Raw genomic sequence first — 20,245 nt, 5'->3', positions numbered from 1 at the left:
ATACACTTATGGACTTGCTTCATAAACAGCCATGGTGGATAACAACTTATACAACTAATTAGAAAGCAGCTTTCTATTAGTCTGCCATTGTAAGTTGCCAAAGTAATAATTCTTGGTATGAAATGCTGCACACTACTATAAAGACCTTGGGCCAGATCCAGAGAGAATTACATCCGCGCAGCGTATCAGAGATACGTTACGCCGCCGTACCTTACCTGGCGGAATTTCGAATCCTCAACGATTTCGCGCCGTATGTTACAGCGGCGTAGTGTATTTCTGGTGGCGGAATTCAAATCGGCGATTAGGGGGCGTGATTAGTTTAAATGAAGCGCGTCCCCGCGCCGAATGAACTGCGCATGCGTTGTCCCGAAATTTCCCGCCGTGCATTGCGCTAAATGACGTCGCTAGGACGTAATTTTTTTTAACTTAGACGTGAGTTACGTCCATCCCTATTCATGGACGACTTACCCAAAAAAAAAAAAAATGTCAAATTTCGACGCGGGAACGACGGCCATACTTTAAGCGGGAGTTCACCCATTTGTTACATTTTTTTTTTCTCCCCTTAGATTCCTGCTCGTTCAGTCTAGGGGAATCGGCTATTTGTATTAAAATATGAGCAGTACTTACCCGTTTTCGAGCTGCATCTTCTTCCGTCGCTTCCGAGTATGGGTCTTCGGGAGCGGGCGTTCCTTCTTGATTGACATTCTTCCGAGAGGCTTCCGACGGTCGCATCCATCGCGTCACTCGTAGCCGAAAGAAGCCGAACGTCGGTGCGGCTCTATACTGCGCCTGCGCACCGACGTTCGGCTTCTTTCGGAAAATCGTGACGCGATGGATGCGACCGTCGGAAGCCTCTCGGAAGACTGTCAATCAAGAAGGAACGCCCATTCCCGAAGCCCATACCCGGAAGCGACGGAGAGGATGCATCTCGTAAACGGGTAAGTACTGCACATATTTTAAAACAAATAGCCGATTCCCCTAGAGAAAACGAGCAGGAATCTAAGGGGAAAAAGTGCCCTCTAAGGGTGAACCCCCGCTTTAACATGGCAAGTCTATCTTTATGCCGCAAAATACCAGCTTTAACTATACGCCGGAAAAAGCAGACTACAGACGACGTTAGAAAATGCGACGGCCGCGCGTACGTTCGTAGATCGTCGTAAATCGCTAATTTGCATACCCAACGCGGAAAACGACGCGAACTCCACCCAGCGGGCGCCGAAGTATTGCATCTAAGATCCGAAGGCGTACGAAGCTGTACGCCTGTCGGATCTTACCCAAATGCCGTCGTATCTTGGTTTGAGGATTCAAACTAAAGATACGACGCAGGGAAATTTGAAAGTACGCCGGCGTATCAGTAGATACGCCGGCGTACTTGCTCTGTGGATCTGCCCCCTTAAGTTTATTAAGCCTTTTTAACACTAGTATATTTATCCTGTGAGACTGATTTTTCTCTTACTCATAAAAAGAATATAAAGATTGAGTTATCTTAAGACTTTCTTTAATGTTCTTGTCCATTACATAACAATCCAAATCATGTGTGAGGATAAGGGGCCTTAAGAGACAACTAGGTGTTCATACATGCCTTTAATCACACATTTAAATCAGATGTACATTATGGTAAACACAGTCTAAGCCTAGCCATACATTATACAATGTTCTTGTACAATTTTTCCTTAGATTTACCAAAATCATATAATATGAGGTCAAACCTAAACGCTTTTAATTTGTATGCAGTCAGGCAGGCCCTTCTTCTACATAATTGAAGGTACATTTAAAGGAAATTGAATACAAAAATTGTATAATGTATGGTCAGCTTAACACACCGATGGTATGCAAAATATAAGTAGCAGTAACAAATGAAGATTAAGAATTTATGCTTAAAGTCTCATAAATGCCAGAAAAACAGGCCCTTGAAATTGTCTTTTTTAAATTAAGTAGTCAAATTGATTGTTTGATCCCAAGCTAAGAAAAGGTTGGACACCGCTGATCTAGGCTCCACCAAATATTACAAAGCATAAAGTACAGGGTACTTACCAGCGATCATTTCTTCGCTGAGGAAGGACCTCGCGTCCATTTGCTGGTCTGTAGGCTGTAAACCAAAGATATGCTCATTATTGATCCATCATCCATTAACTAAAAGACCTAACCCTTAATACACTACTCCACTTTTTAGTCATGCCTTCAAAATAAGTCAGGAGCCAGGCCTGTAAGTGGCGCTTTGCGCAGAGCAAATAGCCCTGGGTATTCCTTCAACCAGCAAAACAAAATCACCGGGGGCTTCAAGTAATAAAGAGTATCCACAAGAGCTGGGAGCACAAATAACATCTTCTGTGGGGTCTGATAGGAGGAATTCCAAAAAGCCCCATTACCCCACACAGGAGCAAACTTTCATAAAAAATAACCAGCAAAAAAAAGAAAAAAGTGAAATATTGTAGGGCACAACAAAATAGAAGATTGGCTGAGTGGAGGATAAGGAGGTATTGGTACAGATGCCTCTATAACGCAGACTGACCTGCGCCATGATGCCTTGGGACACAGAGCTTCGTCACAGCACTATGTCCACGGATGACTGAACCCCAAGAGGTTGCTGCAGGTGTCCAAAAGATAAGAGCTGGTATAATTAGCAGACACTTCAAGGCTCCTTATAGGGAGTGGAGCTCAGAGGGGGATTGGGTTACTCCTCACATATGAACCCCCTAAGGCTGGCAGAGATGGAGATGAACTGAAGCTGCCAAATTACTAAATATACTCTCTGCAGACAGAGCAAGTTTCCCTGAAATAGGCTGAATCCTGAGTGTCCATTATGCTTTACTTTAGCTTCTGTCTGTATAGATTTTCTATGGCCATTATGCTTTCCCGCTTTCTTCCTACACCCCTACATTAGACTTAAAAGTAACACATTCAAGAAATATGTCTGGTATCTGTCACCAAGAACAGTAACAGGCTATTAAAGGGTATTGCAGAACATATATTACTTTTAGACTAGTATGCGCAAAGTGAAAAGTTAAGCCGTATTAAGAAACTGTGCCATACACATATTGGGGTAGATCCACAAAAGAATTACGCCGGCGTATCTCTTGATACGCCGCGTAATTTCAAATTTTGCGCGTCGTATCTTTGTTTTGTATCTACAAAACAAGATACAACGGCATCTCGGATGGATCCGACAGGCGTACGTCTTAGTACGCCGTTGGATCTAAGATGCAATTTTTCGGCAGCCGCTAGGTGGCGTTTCCGTCGAATTCCGCATTGAGTATGCAAATTAGCTAGTTATGGCGATCCACGAACGTGCGTCCGTCCGGCGCATTTTTTTACGTCGTTTGCGTTCGGCTTTTTCCGGCGTATAGTTAAAGCTACTGTTATGAGGCGTACTCAATGTTAAGTATGGCCGTCTTTCTCGCGTAGAAATTTGAAATTTTTACGTCGTTTGTGTAAGTCGTTCGCGAATAGGGATTTGCGTAGAATGACGTCACCGTCGTGAGCATTGGCTTGTTCCGGGTTAATTTCGAGCATGCGCACTGGGATACCCCCACGGACAGCGCATGCGCAGTTAAAAAAAAACTTTGTTTACGTCGGGTCACAACGTATTTACATAAAACACGCCCCCATCACAGAGATTTGAATGGCGCGCCATTACGCCGCCAAAGATACACTACGCCGCCGTAACTTACGGCGCAAATTCTTTGAGGATTCGGAAAAAAAGTTACGGTGGCGTAGTGTATCTTAGATACGCTGCGCCCGGCGGATTCTTGCGCGAAGGTACGTGGATCTGCCCCATAAGATCCGAGGATTCTGCAGGTTAACCCAGTTTCATCTGTTGAATCATTAAAATGTATCTTCAGTCAGATGTTTTATTTCAGTTTTGGATATAGTGGGAAATGTAGGAACCCCTGATAGAATTTTTACTGCTGTCCAAGACTTTATTGGGGAGATTTCTCCTTTCTTCGGGCCCATTCAGACCTTGACGTTGTGGTGCATTGCGCTTTCCTTTTTTGCCTGATTTTGCATTGAGGCTGTCTATTCAAATTAATGGGCTGGCAATGCACCGTGCCCATAAAAAGGACATGCACCATTCATAGCAACACAGCACACTACAACGCCATGGTATTGCATTACCGGGCATTGGAGCTGAACTGCCTTAGTGCTTCTGGGTGCCATTCAAAATGAATGGCACCGCTATGCACTAATGCCCATATTATGGTTTACCTCAACACAGTAGAAAGAGTGTGATTCAAGCCTCGTACACACGACCGAGTTTCTCGGCAAAAACTTGCTGGGATTTTTTTTTTGCAGAGGAAACCGGTCGTGTGTACATTTTTCGACGAGGAAACTGTTGAGGATCCTGTCGAGCCAAAAAGAGAGCATGTCTTCTTTTTCCTCGACGGGAATGGAGAAACTTGCCTTGTCGAGTTCCTCGACAGCCTAACAAGGAACTCGACGAGGAAAACGATGTGTTTCGCCCGTCGAGTTCCTCGGTCGTGTGTACGAGGCTTTAACCCCTCTTGTCCTGGTACCCATGACAGAAACTTAGGAGAAATCTGAAACAGGGACACAGACAGCAATAAAGATTTTTTTTCGCAGACTGTGGGAAGATTAGCACCCCTGTAAAGTTTTTTTTTTTTACTGCTGTAGATTTACTCAAATTTTTGGTCTGGTGATAATGGGACAGATTCAGGTACAAATGCGGCGGCGTAACATATCGTCTTTACGTTACACCGCCGCAAGTTTTTCTCGTAAGTGCTTGATCCACAAAGCACTTGAGTATAAACTTGCGGCGGAGTAACGTACAGACGTCCGGCGCAAGCCCACCTAATTCAAATGGGGCGTGTACCATTTAAATTAGGCGCGCTCCCGAGCCGAACGTTCTGCGCATGCTCCGTTAGTAAATTTCCCGACGTGCTTTGCGCGAAATTACGGCGCCCCGACGTGTTTGTGAATGGCGACGTGCGTAACGTACTTACGTCGAAAAAAAAAATTAAATTTGACGCGGGAACGACGGCCATACTTTAACATGGCTTGTGTAAAGTTAAGCCATGAAAAAGATTGCTTAACTTTGCGACGGGAAAAAACGACATTACGCACGCGAGTAGCTTCGTGGATCGCCGTAAAAGCTAATTTGCATACCCGACGCTGGAAAACTACGCGAACTCCACCCAGCGGCAGCCGAAGTATTGCAGCCTAAGATCCGACGGTGTAAGTCAATTACACCTGTCGGATCTTAGGGCTATCTATGCGTAACTGATTCTATGAATCAGCCGCATAGATACTCTCAGAGATACGATGGTGTATCAGGAGATACTCCGTCGTATCTCTTCTGTGAATCTGGCCCAATGATGTCACCACAGTAGAAAATACAAAGAAAATCTGTCCAATGAGACATCAGACAAGAATAATAATCTGCTCTGGGAATTAGGTAAATGGGACTGCAACCTAAAGCTAGAAATAGGTGATAGCCTCTTGTTCAAATTGCTGTTATTGTTTTGTTAGTATGATCTGTGTGCAGCATCTGATTGGTAGATAGGCCACCGTGGGATCACCACCATAACCCTGGGTAGAGTAGGCAAACCTCTGATTCAGAGATTGAAGCGCCACACTATAAGATCATATTCAAAAAGTAGTTTATTCCTTGTTGGTAGAAGCCAACATGCTTTGGGGGCCCAAGAGCACCCCCTTCATTAGGGCTGTAAAAACTATAGGGTTGAAAGTCCCGTGGCTGAACAGCACTGTGTTATAGTGTGCACACACACACACCAGCTAAATCACCAGATACATATAGATTTAACCACTTAAGACCCCGACCAAAATGCAGCTAAAGGACCTTGCCCCTTTTTGCGATTCGGCACTGCTTCGCTTTAACTGACAATTGTGCGGTCGTGCGACGTGGCTCCCAAACAAAATTGGCGTCCTTTTTTTCCCACAAATAGAGCTTTCTTTTGGTGGTATTTGATCACCTCTGCGGTTTTTATTTTTTGCGCTATAAACAAAAATAGAACGACAATTTTGAAAAAAATGCTATATTTTTTACTTTTTGCTATAATAAATATCCCCCAAAAATATATATATATATAAAAAAAAAATGTTCCTCAGTTTAGGACGATACGTATTCTTCTACCTATTTTTGGTAAAAAAAAAATCGCAATAAGCGTTTATCAGTTGGTTTGCGCTAAATGTATAGCATTTACAAAATAGGGGATAGTTTTATTGCATTTTTATTAATTTTTTTTTTTTACTACTAATGGCGGCGATCAGCGTTTTTTTTCCGTGACTGCGACATTATGGCGGACACTTCGGACAATTTTAACACATTTTTGGGACCATTGTCATTTTCACAGCAAAAAATGCATTTAAAATGCATTGTTTATTGTGAAAATGACAATTGCAGTTTGGGAGTTAACCACAGGGGGGCGCTGATGGGGTTATGTGTTCCCTGAAGTGTGTTTACAACTGTAGGGGGGTGTGGCTGTAGGAGTGACGTCATCGATTTTGTCTCCCTATAAAAGGGATGACACGATCGATGCAGCCGCCACAGTGAAGAACGGGGAAGCCGTGTTTACACGCGGCTCTCCCCGTTCTTCAGCTCCGGGGACCGATCGCGGGACTCCAGCGGCGATCGGGTCCGCGGGTCCCGCGGTCCCGGAGCTTCGGACCGGGTTGCGAGGGCGCGCCCGCGACCCACGGCTGGGTACTAGTACAGGAGGTACCTGTACGTACATGTGCCCAGCCGTGCCATTCTGCCGACGTATATGTGCAGGAGGCGGTCCTTAAGTGGTTAAAGATTGTCTACCCTACATTTTTTAAGCCCTGATAAAAGGGGTTAATTTCAGGCCCCCCAAAACACACTGGATACACACAATTAATAAATTTCTTGCAGCCTTCCAGTCATTGGATCAGAGTTTTACCACAATAATAATCTAACAGAAGTTCTAATCCTTCCCTGCTCTATCTATAAAAAGAAGGTTTTCGTTGGAGTAAACCAAAGGATCAACTTTCACACAAGATTCAGTTAGTCATATGTGTGCATCATGGATGAAAGTTGTATGACTCTTGGGTGGAAAAATTGATAACCAGACCTCTAATGCCCTGTACACACGATCAGTTCGTCTGATGAAAATGAATCGATGGATTTTTTCATCAGATATCCGACGAAGCTGACTTTCATTAGTCTTGCCTACACACCATCAGTTAAAAATCTGATCGTGTCCAACGTGGTGACGTAAAACACAACGACGTGCTGAGAAAAATGAAGTTCAATGCTTCCGAGCATGCGTCGACTTGATTCTGAGCATGCGTGGATTTTTGACCGATGGATTTCCCCACAGACGATCGTTTTTTTCTATTGTTTTTTTAACCATACGGAAATTTTAAAACAGGTTCTATTTTTTTTCACCGATGGGAAAAAACTGATGGGGCCCACACACGATCGGTTCGTCCGATGAAAACGGTCTGTTTTCATCAGGCGAACCGATCGTGTGTACAGGGCATTAGTGTGATTCTTGGGAGACAGCATTTATAATCAGACCTCTGATCAGGGGCGGACTGACAACTCATGGGGCCCCCGGTCAATAGGAAGATTATGGGGCCCCCCCAGGCAATAGGAGATTATGGGGCCCCAAGGCAATAGATTATGGGGCCACACAGTATACACACACACACATGCAGTATACATACACGGCCCGGATTCAGAAAGGAGATACGACGGAGTCCGGCCGTCATATCTATGCGCCTGATTCATAGAATCAGTTACGCATAGATATCCCTAAGATCCGACAGGTGTAAGTGTTTTACACCGTCGGATCTTAGGCTGCAATTCCAGGCCGGCCGCTAGGTGGCGCTTCCGTATTATTACGCAAGGAATATGCAAATATGCAAATATATGAGTTACGCCGATTCAGAAACGAACGAGCGCCGCTTTTTTTTTACGTCGTTTGCGTTCGGCTTTTTCCGGCGTATAGTTACCCCTGCTATATGAGGGGTATGTGCGGCGTATCCTATGTTAAGTATTGCCATCGTTACCGCGCCGAGTTTTGAATTTTTTACGTCGTTTGCGTAAGTCGTTCGCGAATACGGCTTGACGTAATTTACGTTCCCGTCGAAAGCATGACGAGTTGCCGACGTCATTTGGAGAATGCGCACTGGGATTCAGTCGCAGCCGGCGCATGCGCAGTTCGTTCGGCGCGGGGACGCGCATCATTTAAATGATACACGCCCCCTACCTGCCGAATTTGAATTCCGCCGGGTGGATTTACGCTACGCTGTCGCAACTTTACAGGCAAGTGCTTTGTGAATACAGCACTTGCCTGAAAAACTTGCGGCGGCGTAACGTAAATGAGTTACGTTACGCCAGCAGAAAGATCCGCTGATCTTTGTGAATCTGGCCCACAGTATACACACACACACAATATACACACACACAGTATACACACACAGTATACATACACACAGTATACACACACAGAATACACATACACACACTGAAAAGGTACTGGAAAGGCGGGGTTGCTATAATCCTGGGATTTTTAAAAAGACTCAGATTTTTACATACTGTCCCTGGTTTTACTGAGGCTGGGGTCCTCGGGCAGTGCCCGAGTGCCTGAATGGTCAGTCCGCCCCTGCCTCTGATCCCTCCTGTATTGAATTGTATTGTAACTGTACTGTTTGCCCCCATGTTGTAAAGCACTGCGCAAACTGTTGGCGCTATATAAACCCTGTATAATAATAATAAAAATAACCAGACCTCAAAGAGTGATCCTTGGGAGACCGGATTTATAAACAGACCTCTAATGCCCCGTACACACGAACGGAAATTCCGACAGCAAAAGTCCGATGTGAGCATTTGAACAGAAAATTCTGACCGCGTGTTTCCCCAGATCGGACTTTTGCTGTCGGAATTTCCGCCAACAAAAGATTGAGTGCTAGTTCTCAAATTTTCAGACCGATCGTCTGTAGCAATTCCGACGTGCAAAATTCAGACGCAACAATTCGATGCATGCACGGAAGCATTGAACTTAATTTTTCTTGGCTCATCGTAGTGTTGTACGTCACCACGCTCTTGACAGTCGAAAGTTCAGAGAACTTTTGTGTGACCGTGTGTATGCAAGCCAAGCTTGAGCAGAATTCCGTCGGAAAAAACATCCAAGGTTTTTCCGACGGAAAATCCGATCGTGTGTACGCGGCATTAGAGCGATCCTTGGGTGACAGTATTGATAACCAGACCTCGAAGAGTGATCCTTGGGGGACAGAATTTATAATCAAGTCAGTGTACCTGCTACCTCAATCCCAGTAACAGAATGGGGTCCCACTTAGCACAGACTTCATGCTTGCTCTCACTTAACTTCTGCCTCACATACTTAGTGATCAGGCCAAAGATCTCCATAATGATAGTCCGCTACTGGTGACCAGGGGAGACAGACAGCTAGAGAGATTGGCCCAGATTCACAAAGCACTTACGCCGATGTATAACAAGTTACGCCGACGTAAGTGCAAATGTGCGCCGTCGTATCTGTGCGCCAGACTCACAAACTAATATGCGCCTAAAAACAGGCTACACCCCGCCGATCTATCTCGGTTACGCCAGCGTAGAGTGGGCGCACATTTAGGCTGGGAGCATGGTGCCGCTCCCATTGATTAGCCATTCAAAAATGCAAATGAGGGAAATACGGCGATTCACAAATGTGCGTGTGCCCGGCGCATGCTACGCGAGATGCGCATAAGTTGTACGTCCGGCGTAAAGTTATTCCCCATAAAGGAGGTGCAACCCAGCAACAGACATGCTCAGGTCTGCACCAGGGAACACAAGCCAGCGTATTGTGCGTTGGACGTGTGTCTGGCTGGGCATACGTTATGTTCATGGCGTACGCAGTGATCCGGCGTAGCTTAGGCAGTTTTGCCGGCGTGGTTGTGAGCAGGCGCATAGGGGTGCGTCCACGTCACGGCGCATGCCCAGTTCGTTATAAGTACCTGTCTGGCGCTCGGCCCATCATTTGCATGGGGTCACGCCTCATTTGCATGGGTTCACGCCCACTTCCTACGCCGACGTGCGCCTTCAAAACCTACGCCACGCTGGCGCAGCGTTGGGAGCACTGGCTTGCTGAATGCAATGCTCGCCTCTCTGCGCTGCGTTGGCATAGCGTACAGTGTGTGCACTACGGCGGCGTAATGTGCGCCCTGCTCTCTGTGAATCTGGGCCAGAGAGTTGTAACATCGAACCCCCTAGCTACCAGAGGACCCATCACCTAACCAGGTACCACGTAAATGACTGGTTACTGTTTCTTTCTGTGGTTACCCAAGCCAATGTATTTTCCTCTTATGCCTCGTACACACGATCGGAAATTCCGACAGCAAAAGTCAGATGTGAGCTTTTGAATGGAAATTCCGACCGTGTGTATGCTCCATCGAACTTTTGCTGTCGGAATTTCCGCCAACAAAAGATTGAGACCTGGTTCTCAAATTTTCCGACGGCAAATGTGTGTATGACCGTGTGTGCGCAAGCCAAGCTTGAGCGAAATTTTGTCGGAAAAGCTATCCAAGCTTGGCGGTGCTCTAACAGGTCCATGTTCCAGGTTGGTTCCGGTGAATCGGGGTTCCATAGCAGACCGTAGGGCTCAGCAAGTGTATAGCTTAGGTTCCTTGTGAGTTTCACCAAATGTTCCCCAGAGCCCCCCAGAATCCAGACCTCTTCACTTTTATATATATCACAGGAGGAAGGCTGGACCCAAGGGAAAGTCTGCAAAAATGAAATCTTTCCCACTGACCTGGGCAGCCGTGTGCTAACTAAATACATAATAGGCAACCTGCCTACAAACATGTTCATTGGAAACTCCAGTTTATTCCAACTTTCCTGCACATGATCGGCTGTGTATACAACATGAACATTACAGAAGCACAGCTGTTGGCTCTTACGTGTAAAAGTGAATAAGTAACGCTTTTCTCTAATTACCAAAAAGTGCTAAAAACTGCAACGGCTAGCAAAATGCATAACAAACTCCTGATTTAGCAGTACACATCTGAGCCATTTTGATGCCATTACTTAATCTGTAATCAGTGTAAACCGATTCAAATGCTAAAATGAAGAATGAATTTGCATGTTTGCGTGTATTTGCATAAAAATATACATATTTTTTTACCTGCTTTTTTTAAAATAGGAAAAAAATGCTTTAACTTGAGGTGCCAAGCAAAATAAAGACACTTCAAATGCCACTAACACATGTAAAGTATCCTACAACACAGCGGATTGCAAAGGTGTGCATAGACCCTTCGAATTTTAACATTAAAATACATGTACACTTTAACTGAACGACATATACAGTGCCTTGCGAAAGTATTCGGCCCCCTTGAACTTTGCGACCTTTTGCCACATTTCAAGCTTCAAACATAAAGATATAAAACTGTATTTTTTTTTTTTGAAGAATCAACAACAAGTGGGACACAATCATGAAGTGGAACGAAATTTATTGGATGTTTCAAACTTTTTTAACAAATGAAAAACTGAAAAATTGGGCGTGCAAAATTATTCAGCCCCTTTTACTTTCAGTGCAGAAAACTCTCTCCAGAAGTTCAGTGAGGATCTCTGAATGATCCAATGTTGACCTAAATGACTAATGATGATAAATAGAATCCACCTGTGTGTAATCAAGTCTCCGTATAAATGCACCTGCACTGTGATAGTCTCAGAGGTCCGTTTAAAGTGCAGAGAGCATCATGAAGAACAAGGAACACACCAGGCATTAAACATCCCAAGGAGCACTGTGCAAGCAATAATATTGAAATGGAAGGAGTATCAGACCACTGCAAATCTACGAAGACCTGGCCGTCCCTCTAAACTTTCAGCTCATACAAGGAGAAGACTGATCAGAGATGCAGCCAAGAGGCCCATGATCACTCTGGATGAACTGCAGAGATCTACAGCTGAGGTGGGAGACTCTGTCCATAGGACAACAATCAGTCCCTGTATACTGCACAAATCTGGCCTTTATGGAAGAGTGGCAAGAAGAAAGCCATTTCTTAAAGATATCCATAAAAAGTGTCGTTTAAAGTTTTCCACAAGTCACCTGGGAGACACACCAAACATGTGGAAGAAGGTGCTCTGGTCAGATGAAACCAAAGTCAAACTTTTTGGCAACAAAAAACGTTATGTTTGGCGTAAAAGCAACACAGCTCATCACCCTGAACACACCATCCCCACTGTGAAACATGGTGGTGGCAGCATCATGGTTTGGGCCTGCTTTTCTTCAGCAGGGAAAGGGAAGATGGTTAAAATTGATGGGAAGATGGATGGAGCCAAATACAGGACCATTCTGGAAGAAAACCTAATGGAGTCTGCAAAAGACCGGAGACTGGGACCGAGATTTGTCTTCCAACAAGACAATGATCCAAAACATAAAGCAAAATCTACAATGGAATGGTTCACAAATAAACATATCCAGGTGTTAGAATGGCCAAGTCAAAGTCCAGACCTAAATCCAATCGAGAATCTGTGGAAAGAACTGAAAACTGCTGTTCACAAACGCTCTCCATCCAACCTCACTGAGCTCGAGCTGTTTTGCAAGGAGGAATGGGCAAAAATTTCAGTCTCTCGATGTGCAAAACTGATAGAGACATACCCCAAGCGACTTACAGCTGTAATCGCAGCAAAAGGTGGCGCTACAAAGTATTAACTTAAGGGGGCTGAATAATTTTGCACGCCCAATTTTTCAGTTTTTTATTTGTTAAAAAAGTTTGAAATATCCAATACATTTTGTTCCACTTCATGATTGTGTCCCACTTGTTGTTGATTCTTCAAAAAAAAAAATTACAGTTTTATATCTTTATGTTTGAAGCCTGAAATGTGGCAAAAAGTCGCAAAGTTCAAGGGGGCCGAATACTTTCGCAAGGCACTGTAGTTTGCTAAAGCACTGTAGATCATAAACAACTGCTATAGTGTTTCTTTAAAGTTTAACTAAATTCAAAACTTATTTTTTAATTTTGGACAAAGTGGATTGGGATTAGAACACTGATCAGGTTTTTATTGTTGTCTGTGCCCCCATTAGGGAGATTCACCCTCTCTATTTGTCCTGTTTACCATTATCATTAAAAGTGAAATTAAAAGAAAATCCAAAAGAAAATACCAGCATACTGTACATGTCAGCAGTATGCTGGATCTAATGGTATATAGATGATTTTTAGGGTGAACCTCCGCTTTAATGAAAGCTGTAGATTTAAAAATAATAAAAAAAAAAACTTGATATTACACTATATGAGGTTTTAGAGATTGGGTTTATATATAATTTATATGCTTTGGGGTGTTTTTCTGCTAAGGGGACAGGACAACCTCACTGTATCAAAGGAACGATGGATGGGGCCCATGTACCTGTCCGGGGGAAAGGAGAAAGGTGTATACTCACCCGATCCTCCCCTCCACCGGCAAACGGCACTCCTCTGCAATACAGGGGTGGACTTTTCCTTACATCCTCATGTCCAGAGCAAGTCTATTGGCTTGATAATGTCAGGATGGGTTGGCAGGAGCCACAGGGACCGGTCTTGTGTGGTGGAGGATCAGAGGATCAGGTAAGTATGTCTCCATTCTCCAATACTCTAGACCAGTGGTCTCCAAACTGCAGCCCGGGGGCCAGATTTGGACCTTCACTTTCCTTTATAGGGCCCCTGGGGAACTATTTATCCCATGGATATGAGACACTATTCTGCTCACTGACACCAACAATGGGGAATAATTCCTCCCCCTGATATCGAAGATTGGACACTATTTACCTCCACTGATGCCAGAAAAAAAATTATATTCCTGCTGGCCACACAGGCCAGCCACACTGCAAAGGAAAACCTTTTTTTCCCCCAGAGACTTTAAAGTGGATGTAAACCCGAAATGTTTTATTTATTTTTTGCTGTCACAATGTAGAGTATAAGATTTCCTATCATCTGTTCCCAGTCTTGCCACACAGAGTTAATCTAGCTCTGAGCTCTTTTATGGTTCAGTGAAATAAAACGGACTTACAGAGAAAAACCTTAGTCCGTTCCGCCCCCTTGCTGTGAATGACAGGTTATTTACATATCTCATGCACTAGCCTGGAGACAGGCATTATTTTTTAATTCCCACCCCCACTCCTTTTCTGAAGTCATGTGGTTACTTTTCTGGATTTTGACTGGATGTTAGTGATCATTGCAGAATTTAGTGTAAGGAATACACAGGAAAAAGTGCATGTTGACAAGGGGAGTGTAGAGGAGGGCAGGGAGTCTACTGACATCACGACTCCACCCACAGAGCTCCAGACAACAGATCCACCCACAGAATCTGCAGTTTTTCAGTTCTTACAACAGACAGAGGGGAAACATTTGACAGGTAAGGATACATGCAGGAGGCATCTATATCCTTATAGATCAGCACTATGGCAGGAGTTTAGAAAGGATGAGAGTGGGATTACATCCACTTTAAGAAAAGCGAGCCTCTCATGTATATGATTGGATATTGTCATGGGTGTGCCTTTAATTCTCTTCACTTTACCTTATTCTTCATAGTTTGGAATATAAACCTGTGTATGTGAATCTTACTAACTCAGAGATTCACCAGATGTTGGTGATGGATCAGTTCACTGTAGATGACTGCCTCTGGAATATCCACCTGTAGATAACGTTTGTTTGAATGTCAGATTTACTGCTTCACAAATGTGCTAATTATTCTGTTAATTGCTTTCCAGGATCTGCAGTTAAAATGTCAGTTTTACTACTTAGAAATATTTAGTGAAGAAAAAAAAAAAACACCTTTGAAATAATCTCGCTGGTGTGATACAATTTGGTTTCTATGAAACACATAGGGTCAGATTCAGGTAGAAGTGCGGCGGCGTAACATATCGTAGATACATTACACCGCCGCAAGTTTTCATCGCAAGTGCCTGATTCACAGAGCACTTGCAATGAAAACCTACGCCGGCGGCCTCCGGCGTAAGCCCGCGTAATTTAAATGGGCGTGTGCCATTTAAATTAGACGCTCTCCCGCGCCGGACCGACTGCGCATGCTCCGTTTCTAAATTCCCGCCGTGCTTTGCGCAAAGTGACGTCATTTTTTCGAACAGCGACGTGCGTAGCGTACTTCCGTATTCCCGGACGTCTTACGCAAACAACGTGAATTTTTAAATTTCGACGCGGGAACGACGGCCATACTTTATACAGCACATACGTGTGCTGTGTAAAGTTAAGGCACCCAAAACGACGACTAACTTTGCGACGGGAAACTAGACTAGCGGCGACGTAGAGAACGCAAAAAACCGTCGTGGATCGCTGTAACTCCTAATTTGCATACCCGACGCTGGTTTACGACGCAAACTCCCCCCAGCAGCGGCCGCGGTACTGCATCCTAAGATCCGACAGTGTAAAACAATTACACCTGTCGGATCTTATGGATATCTATGCGTAACTGATTCTATGAATCAGTCGCATAGATACTCTGAGAGATACGACGGAGTATCTGAGATACTCCGTCGTATCTCGGCTGTGAATCTGGCCTATAGTTCTGACATGGCTGAGGATCACAGTAATATTATTATATAGGATTTATATAGCGCCAACAGTTTGTGCAGCGTTGTACAACATGAGGGCAGACAGTACAGTTACAATACAATTCAATGCAGGAGGAATCAGAGAGCCTTGCTCGTTAGAGCTTACATTCTAAAAGGGAGGGTCAGGTGATATGAAAGGTAATAACTGTGGGGGATGATTTGATGGAGAAAACAAATATACAGTTGTCAGGTGGAGGCAGAATAGGCTTCTCTAAAGAGAAGGGGTTTCAGAGAAGGCCTAAAAGTGGACAGAGTAGGAGATAGTAGGACTGATTGGGGTAGGGAGTTCCAGAATACGGGGGAGGCTCGGCAGAAGTTTTAGAGGTGAGCAAGGAAGGAGGTGATAAGGGAGGACTTGGGATGAATGAAGAGAGAACGATTTGGTTGGTATTTTTAGACTGGGTCAGTGATGTAGCTGGAGGCCGAGTTGTGGCTGGCTTTGTAAGTTGTTGTTAGTATTTTGAATTTAATTAGTTGGGTGAATGGAAGCCAGCGGAGGGATTGGCAGAGCGGAAAAACAGCAGCCAACAGCTGCGAGCGCTGACCAGTGTGTTCTGGTAGTGGGGGCAGTCCCCCTGTCAGAACACAATAGCTCAGCTAGGAGACCGATGTACTAACATTGCATAGTTAGTACAGTGAGCTCCTCAGTTTTTTTTCATCCAGCTCCCTGGGTTGAATGAAAAAAACTGTCAGTGTGTACCGGCCTTTAGTCTTACGCCACAGACGATCAAGAGCACAGTTATGTTTTTTGAGACTTCTGGTGTCATCAGTAAAGGTTGAGCCTGATTCTCTGTGTAGTGAGGGAGGCAAGCATGACCAGGGAGAATGCACCGAGTGCATAGATAGGATCATACAAGGTCAAGTGTGTCTCCATCAGATGTATCAGTGCTTTAGGTCAAAGGAGGTTAGACGGAGCATTTTAGAAGTAGCAGGAGTGTTAGTACTAACAGGTATGTTGAGGTCACCGAGAATGATTATGGGAATTTCAGAAGAGAGAAAGTAGGGTAGCCAGGCAGAGAAGTCATCAAGGAAAATTGATACCAGTCCAGGAGGCCGGTAGATCACAGCAATTCTCAAAGATACTGGAAAAAGACGAATACAGTGAGCCTTAAAGTGGAGTTCCACCCATAAATAACTACATCAGTAGTTATAAAAAAAATGTCATTAGTCCTTTACGAAAAAATTTTTTTTTTCAGATGCCTTCAAAGTGTTGTTGCTAGGCAGAATAGTTAATCTTCCCACTTCCTGCACTTAGGTGCTTAATGCTTCCTAACCTACACCGCACAGACTCCTGGGAATGTAGTGGGTGTAACTTTCCAGGAGTCTGTGCATTCCCCAGTCTCAAAGAATCATGTGACTTGGACAGCACAGGTGCTGAAACCTTATCTGACACTGCTTGTGCAGCACTGAGTGTAACGGATTATGGACTATTCTGCCTGGACATTGATAATAACTGCAGGACTTGTTACAGTTGGATCTACCACATTGTATTCTGAGCTCAAAGGGTTAATTGGACAAGTCTCTTTTCATTGCTGAATGCTAATGTTCCCTTCACATAGATAATGAACTCTCTCTTGTGTGCAGGTAAACAGCCCCCTGTGAGGTGTATGCTGATGGGGATTATGTGTGAGTGATAATTGTTTTAAAGGTTAATTGAATTCTATTGAGAAAGGAATGTGCCTGGCCAGGAAATGTTAAGTGGGGTGCGGTGCCGAAGCGGCTAGAAACTGGCCAAGTGATTAATTCAAGGAGATGTCATTGTTCTTGTAACAGTTGTAAGCAGATATAAGCAGGTGAAATATGCCAAATAAAGTCAGTCTGCTTGACCCTCCAAACGTAGCACGTCTCGTTTCTTGGAAGGGCGTTCGATGGGATATACCGGCGGTACCTGCATATCGCAGCTTGCCAGGGAAAAGGACGTCTCCAACGGCTGAGACCCTCACACCAGTGGGTAGCCGTTACACTGAGCATGTGCGAGATTTGCAAGGCTGAAATCCAGGAAGTCATACAGTCTGGCTTCATGATGCCCACACTTAAGATGGCCCCAGTCAATTTATATTTTATAAAGTGTCTAAATGCTGTAACAACCTAACAAAACGGACCTTAGTTTACAGACTAACTTTACTAGAATACATTAAGCTTGTGTATTACAGGGGTATTTATATATAAAAAGTGAAATTGTGGCCGGAACTCCGCTTTAAATGATGAGGGGGAGAGAGAGGGGGAAAAGAACCTGAAAGGTGCTTTGTAGGGATAGGATTCCACCTCCCTTCTGTCTGGAAGGGTCCAGAGAAGAGAAGGAACCAGGCTTGAGTATCAAGTAGATTAATAGAGTTGGTGATAAAAAGGTAATGGACAGGGGTGATATTGTTGCAGACAGAGCGGGCATTCCAAAGGGCGTATGAGAAGGGGGGGGGAATGGTTTTGAGAAGAAGAGGACTAGGGAAGCATGGTGGCTAAGTGGTTAGCACTTCTTTATGTCAGCACTAGGGATGTTGGTTTGAATCCCAGCCACAGCACTACCTGCATGTTCTGCTTGTGTGGGTTTCCTCGGGGGAAGTTCCATTTGGATGGCGCCACCCTTTGGGCTGCTTTTGCTGATTTTGTGTTAGTAAAATTTTGGTGAGAGATGATTCGCGCTTTTCAGTCTTCGTGCTTTTTAGCCTGTTACAGCGTGACGAATGTGCTATCTCCATTACAAACGCTAGTTTTACCAGAACGAGCGCTCCCGTCTCATAACTTGCTTCTGAGCATGCACGTTTTTTTCCCGTCGTTAAAGCCTACACACGACCGTTTTTCACGACGTGAAAAACAACAAGAAAAATTAGAGCATGTTCTTAATTTTTAATGCCCATTTTTCACGTCGAGAAAAATGCTCTGGAGCCCACACACGCTCGTTTTTAATGACCAATTAAAAAAATATATATATTTCTCATGGAGCCCACACACGCTCGTTTTTAATGACCAATTTAAAAAATATATATATTTCTCGTCATGAAAAACGGTCGTGTGTACGCGGCATTATAGGTGAGCAAGAAGATTCTATGCAAAACCTGACGGGAAGCCAGTGCATGGACTCTAGGATAGGGGTCACTTGATGATCACTTGTACAAGACCTAGTCAGGATTCTTGCTGCAGAATTTTATACATATTGTAATCAATTAATAGTGGATTTAGGTACACCAGCAAGTAGAGCATTGCAGTAGTGAAGTAGCATAACAAAGGACGCAGCCAAACAATGTTTCTCAAGTGGAATAAAAATGTTCTGACGACATTTTGTACATGTGGATCAAAGTTTAAATTAGCATAAAATATCACCCATACATTTTTTAATTTAGACTGAAGCTCAAGTACATTGCCATTTATAGATAGGCTACCAGGACTGGCCTTACATAATTGATGGGGGGTGCCAATAAGCATGACTCAGTCTTATTGAAGGCAATTGTGGGCCATCCAAGTTTTATGTCACAAATACAGTTAGATAGGATAGAAGAAGCCAAAATAGAATCCGGTTTAGTGTGGATGAATATCTATCTGAGTATCATCAGCATAGAAGTGATAGTTGAGCCTATGTGATCTATGCAGTTGGCCAAGTGGAAACATGTAAATGCTAAAAAGTAAAGGACCCAAACGGTCGGTGAGAAACTCTGAACTGGACTGGACCAAATTCAGACTGGAAACCGCCAAGAGAAACAAGGTAAAAGTGATCAGTAAGATATGACTTAAGCCATTTCGGAGCCAATTCTGAGATTCCAAATATGGTTTCAAGGCATGAAGCCTCGTACACACGACCGAGAAACTCGACGGGCGAAACACATCATTTTGCTCGTCGAGTTCCTTGTTAGGCTGTCGAGGATCTCGGCGAGCCAAATTTCCCCATTCCCGTCGAGGAAAAAGAAGACATGCTCTCTTTTTGGCTCGACGAGATCCTCGACAGTTTCCTCGACGAAAAGTGTACACACGACCGGTTTCCTCTGCAAAAAAAAACCCCCAGCAAGTTTCTTGCTGGTTTTTGCCGAGAAACTCGGTCGTGTGTAAGAGGCCTCAGAGTAAAAGATTGTGGTCTACAGTACCAAAATCAGAACTAAGATCCAGTAGAAAGAATACGTGTAAAGTTTAAGATCAGGCTAGAGTTTAGGCAAAACAATAAAGTACAAAATAAACATTGCAATAAAATGTACAGGGTTACAGATGGGGAAAGCAGCAGCTTACATGAATATTTTACCATAGGCACATTAAAGTAATCAGGCAGTTTCAGTTTTAGGTGTATGTAAGAAGCAGCAGCATAGATGAATAGTTTACCTGTGAAGGGACGGAGAAGAGATGATCAAATGAGGCAGAGCGAGACGAAGTGCCCACTTAAGCAACGAAACCCACTTCAGCGAAAGAAGCCCAGCCTATGCCACATCAGCATCAAATATCACCTCTAGATTTTTCAATTTAGACTGAAGCTCAAGTACATTGCCATTTATAGATAGGCTACCAGGACTGGCCTTACATAATTGATGGGGGTGCCAATAAGCATGACTTCATTAGAATCTGGTTTAGTGATACACTTAAGGTATTTCAGGTCAATGTTTCGCTGGATCCTAAATACTGCCTTTGAGGTATTTTTGGTGATGTGGTAAGTGGGGAATTTTCAAGGGTAGCGCTATCCAGGGCTCTTTTTCAAGCCCATGCACTAACCGTAGGCTGGGTTCACA

General features: G+C 44.1%; 1 protein-coding gene across 2 annotated transcripts in view; it reads right to left on the bottom strand.

Annotated features, from left to right (window-relative positions):
- Nucleotides 1-20,245, bottom strand: part of TNNC2 (troponin C2, fast skeletal type) — a 68,552-nt gene that overhangs the window by 4,966 nt on the left and 43,341 nt on the right. The window contains exons 1-2 of one of the 2 annotated variants that reach the window (XM_040330245.1): nucleotides 2,513-2,571; nucleotides 2,035-2,089 (exon numbers count right to left, since the gene is read on the bottom strand). In XM_040330245.1, the coding sequence (XP_040186179.1) occupies nucleotides 2,035-2,089; nucleotides 2,513-2,521 (64 nt within the window). In that variant the 5' untranslated portion in view covers nucleotides 2,522-2,571. Of the gene's footprint in view, nucleotides 1-2,034; nucleotides 2,090-2,512; nucleotides 2,572-20,245 lie in introns of those variants that run through there. The other variant, XM_040330246.1, reaches the window with a different exon arrangement.

Source organism: Rana temporaria, chromosome 12 (genome assembly GCF_905171775.1).
Source record: "Rana temporaria chromosome 12, aRanTem1.1, whole genome shotgun sequence".
Classification (NCBI taxonomy): domain Eukaryota; kingdom Metazoa; phylum Chordata; class Amphibia; order Anura; family Ranidae; genus Rana; species Rana temporaria.
Note: the sequence above shows the minus strand (reverse complement) of the source record. Positions and strands in the feature narration are given on the sequence as shown.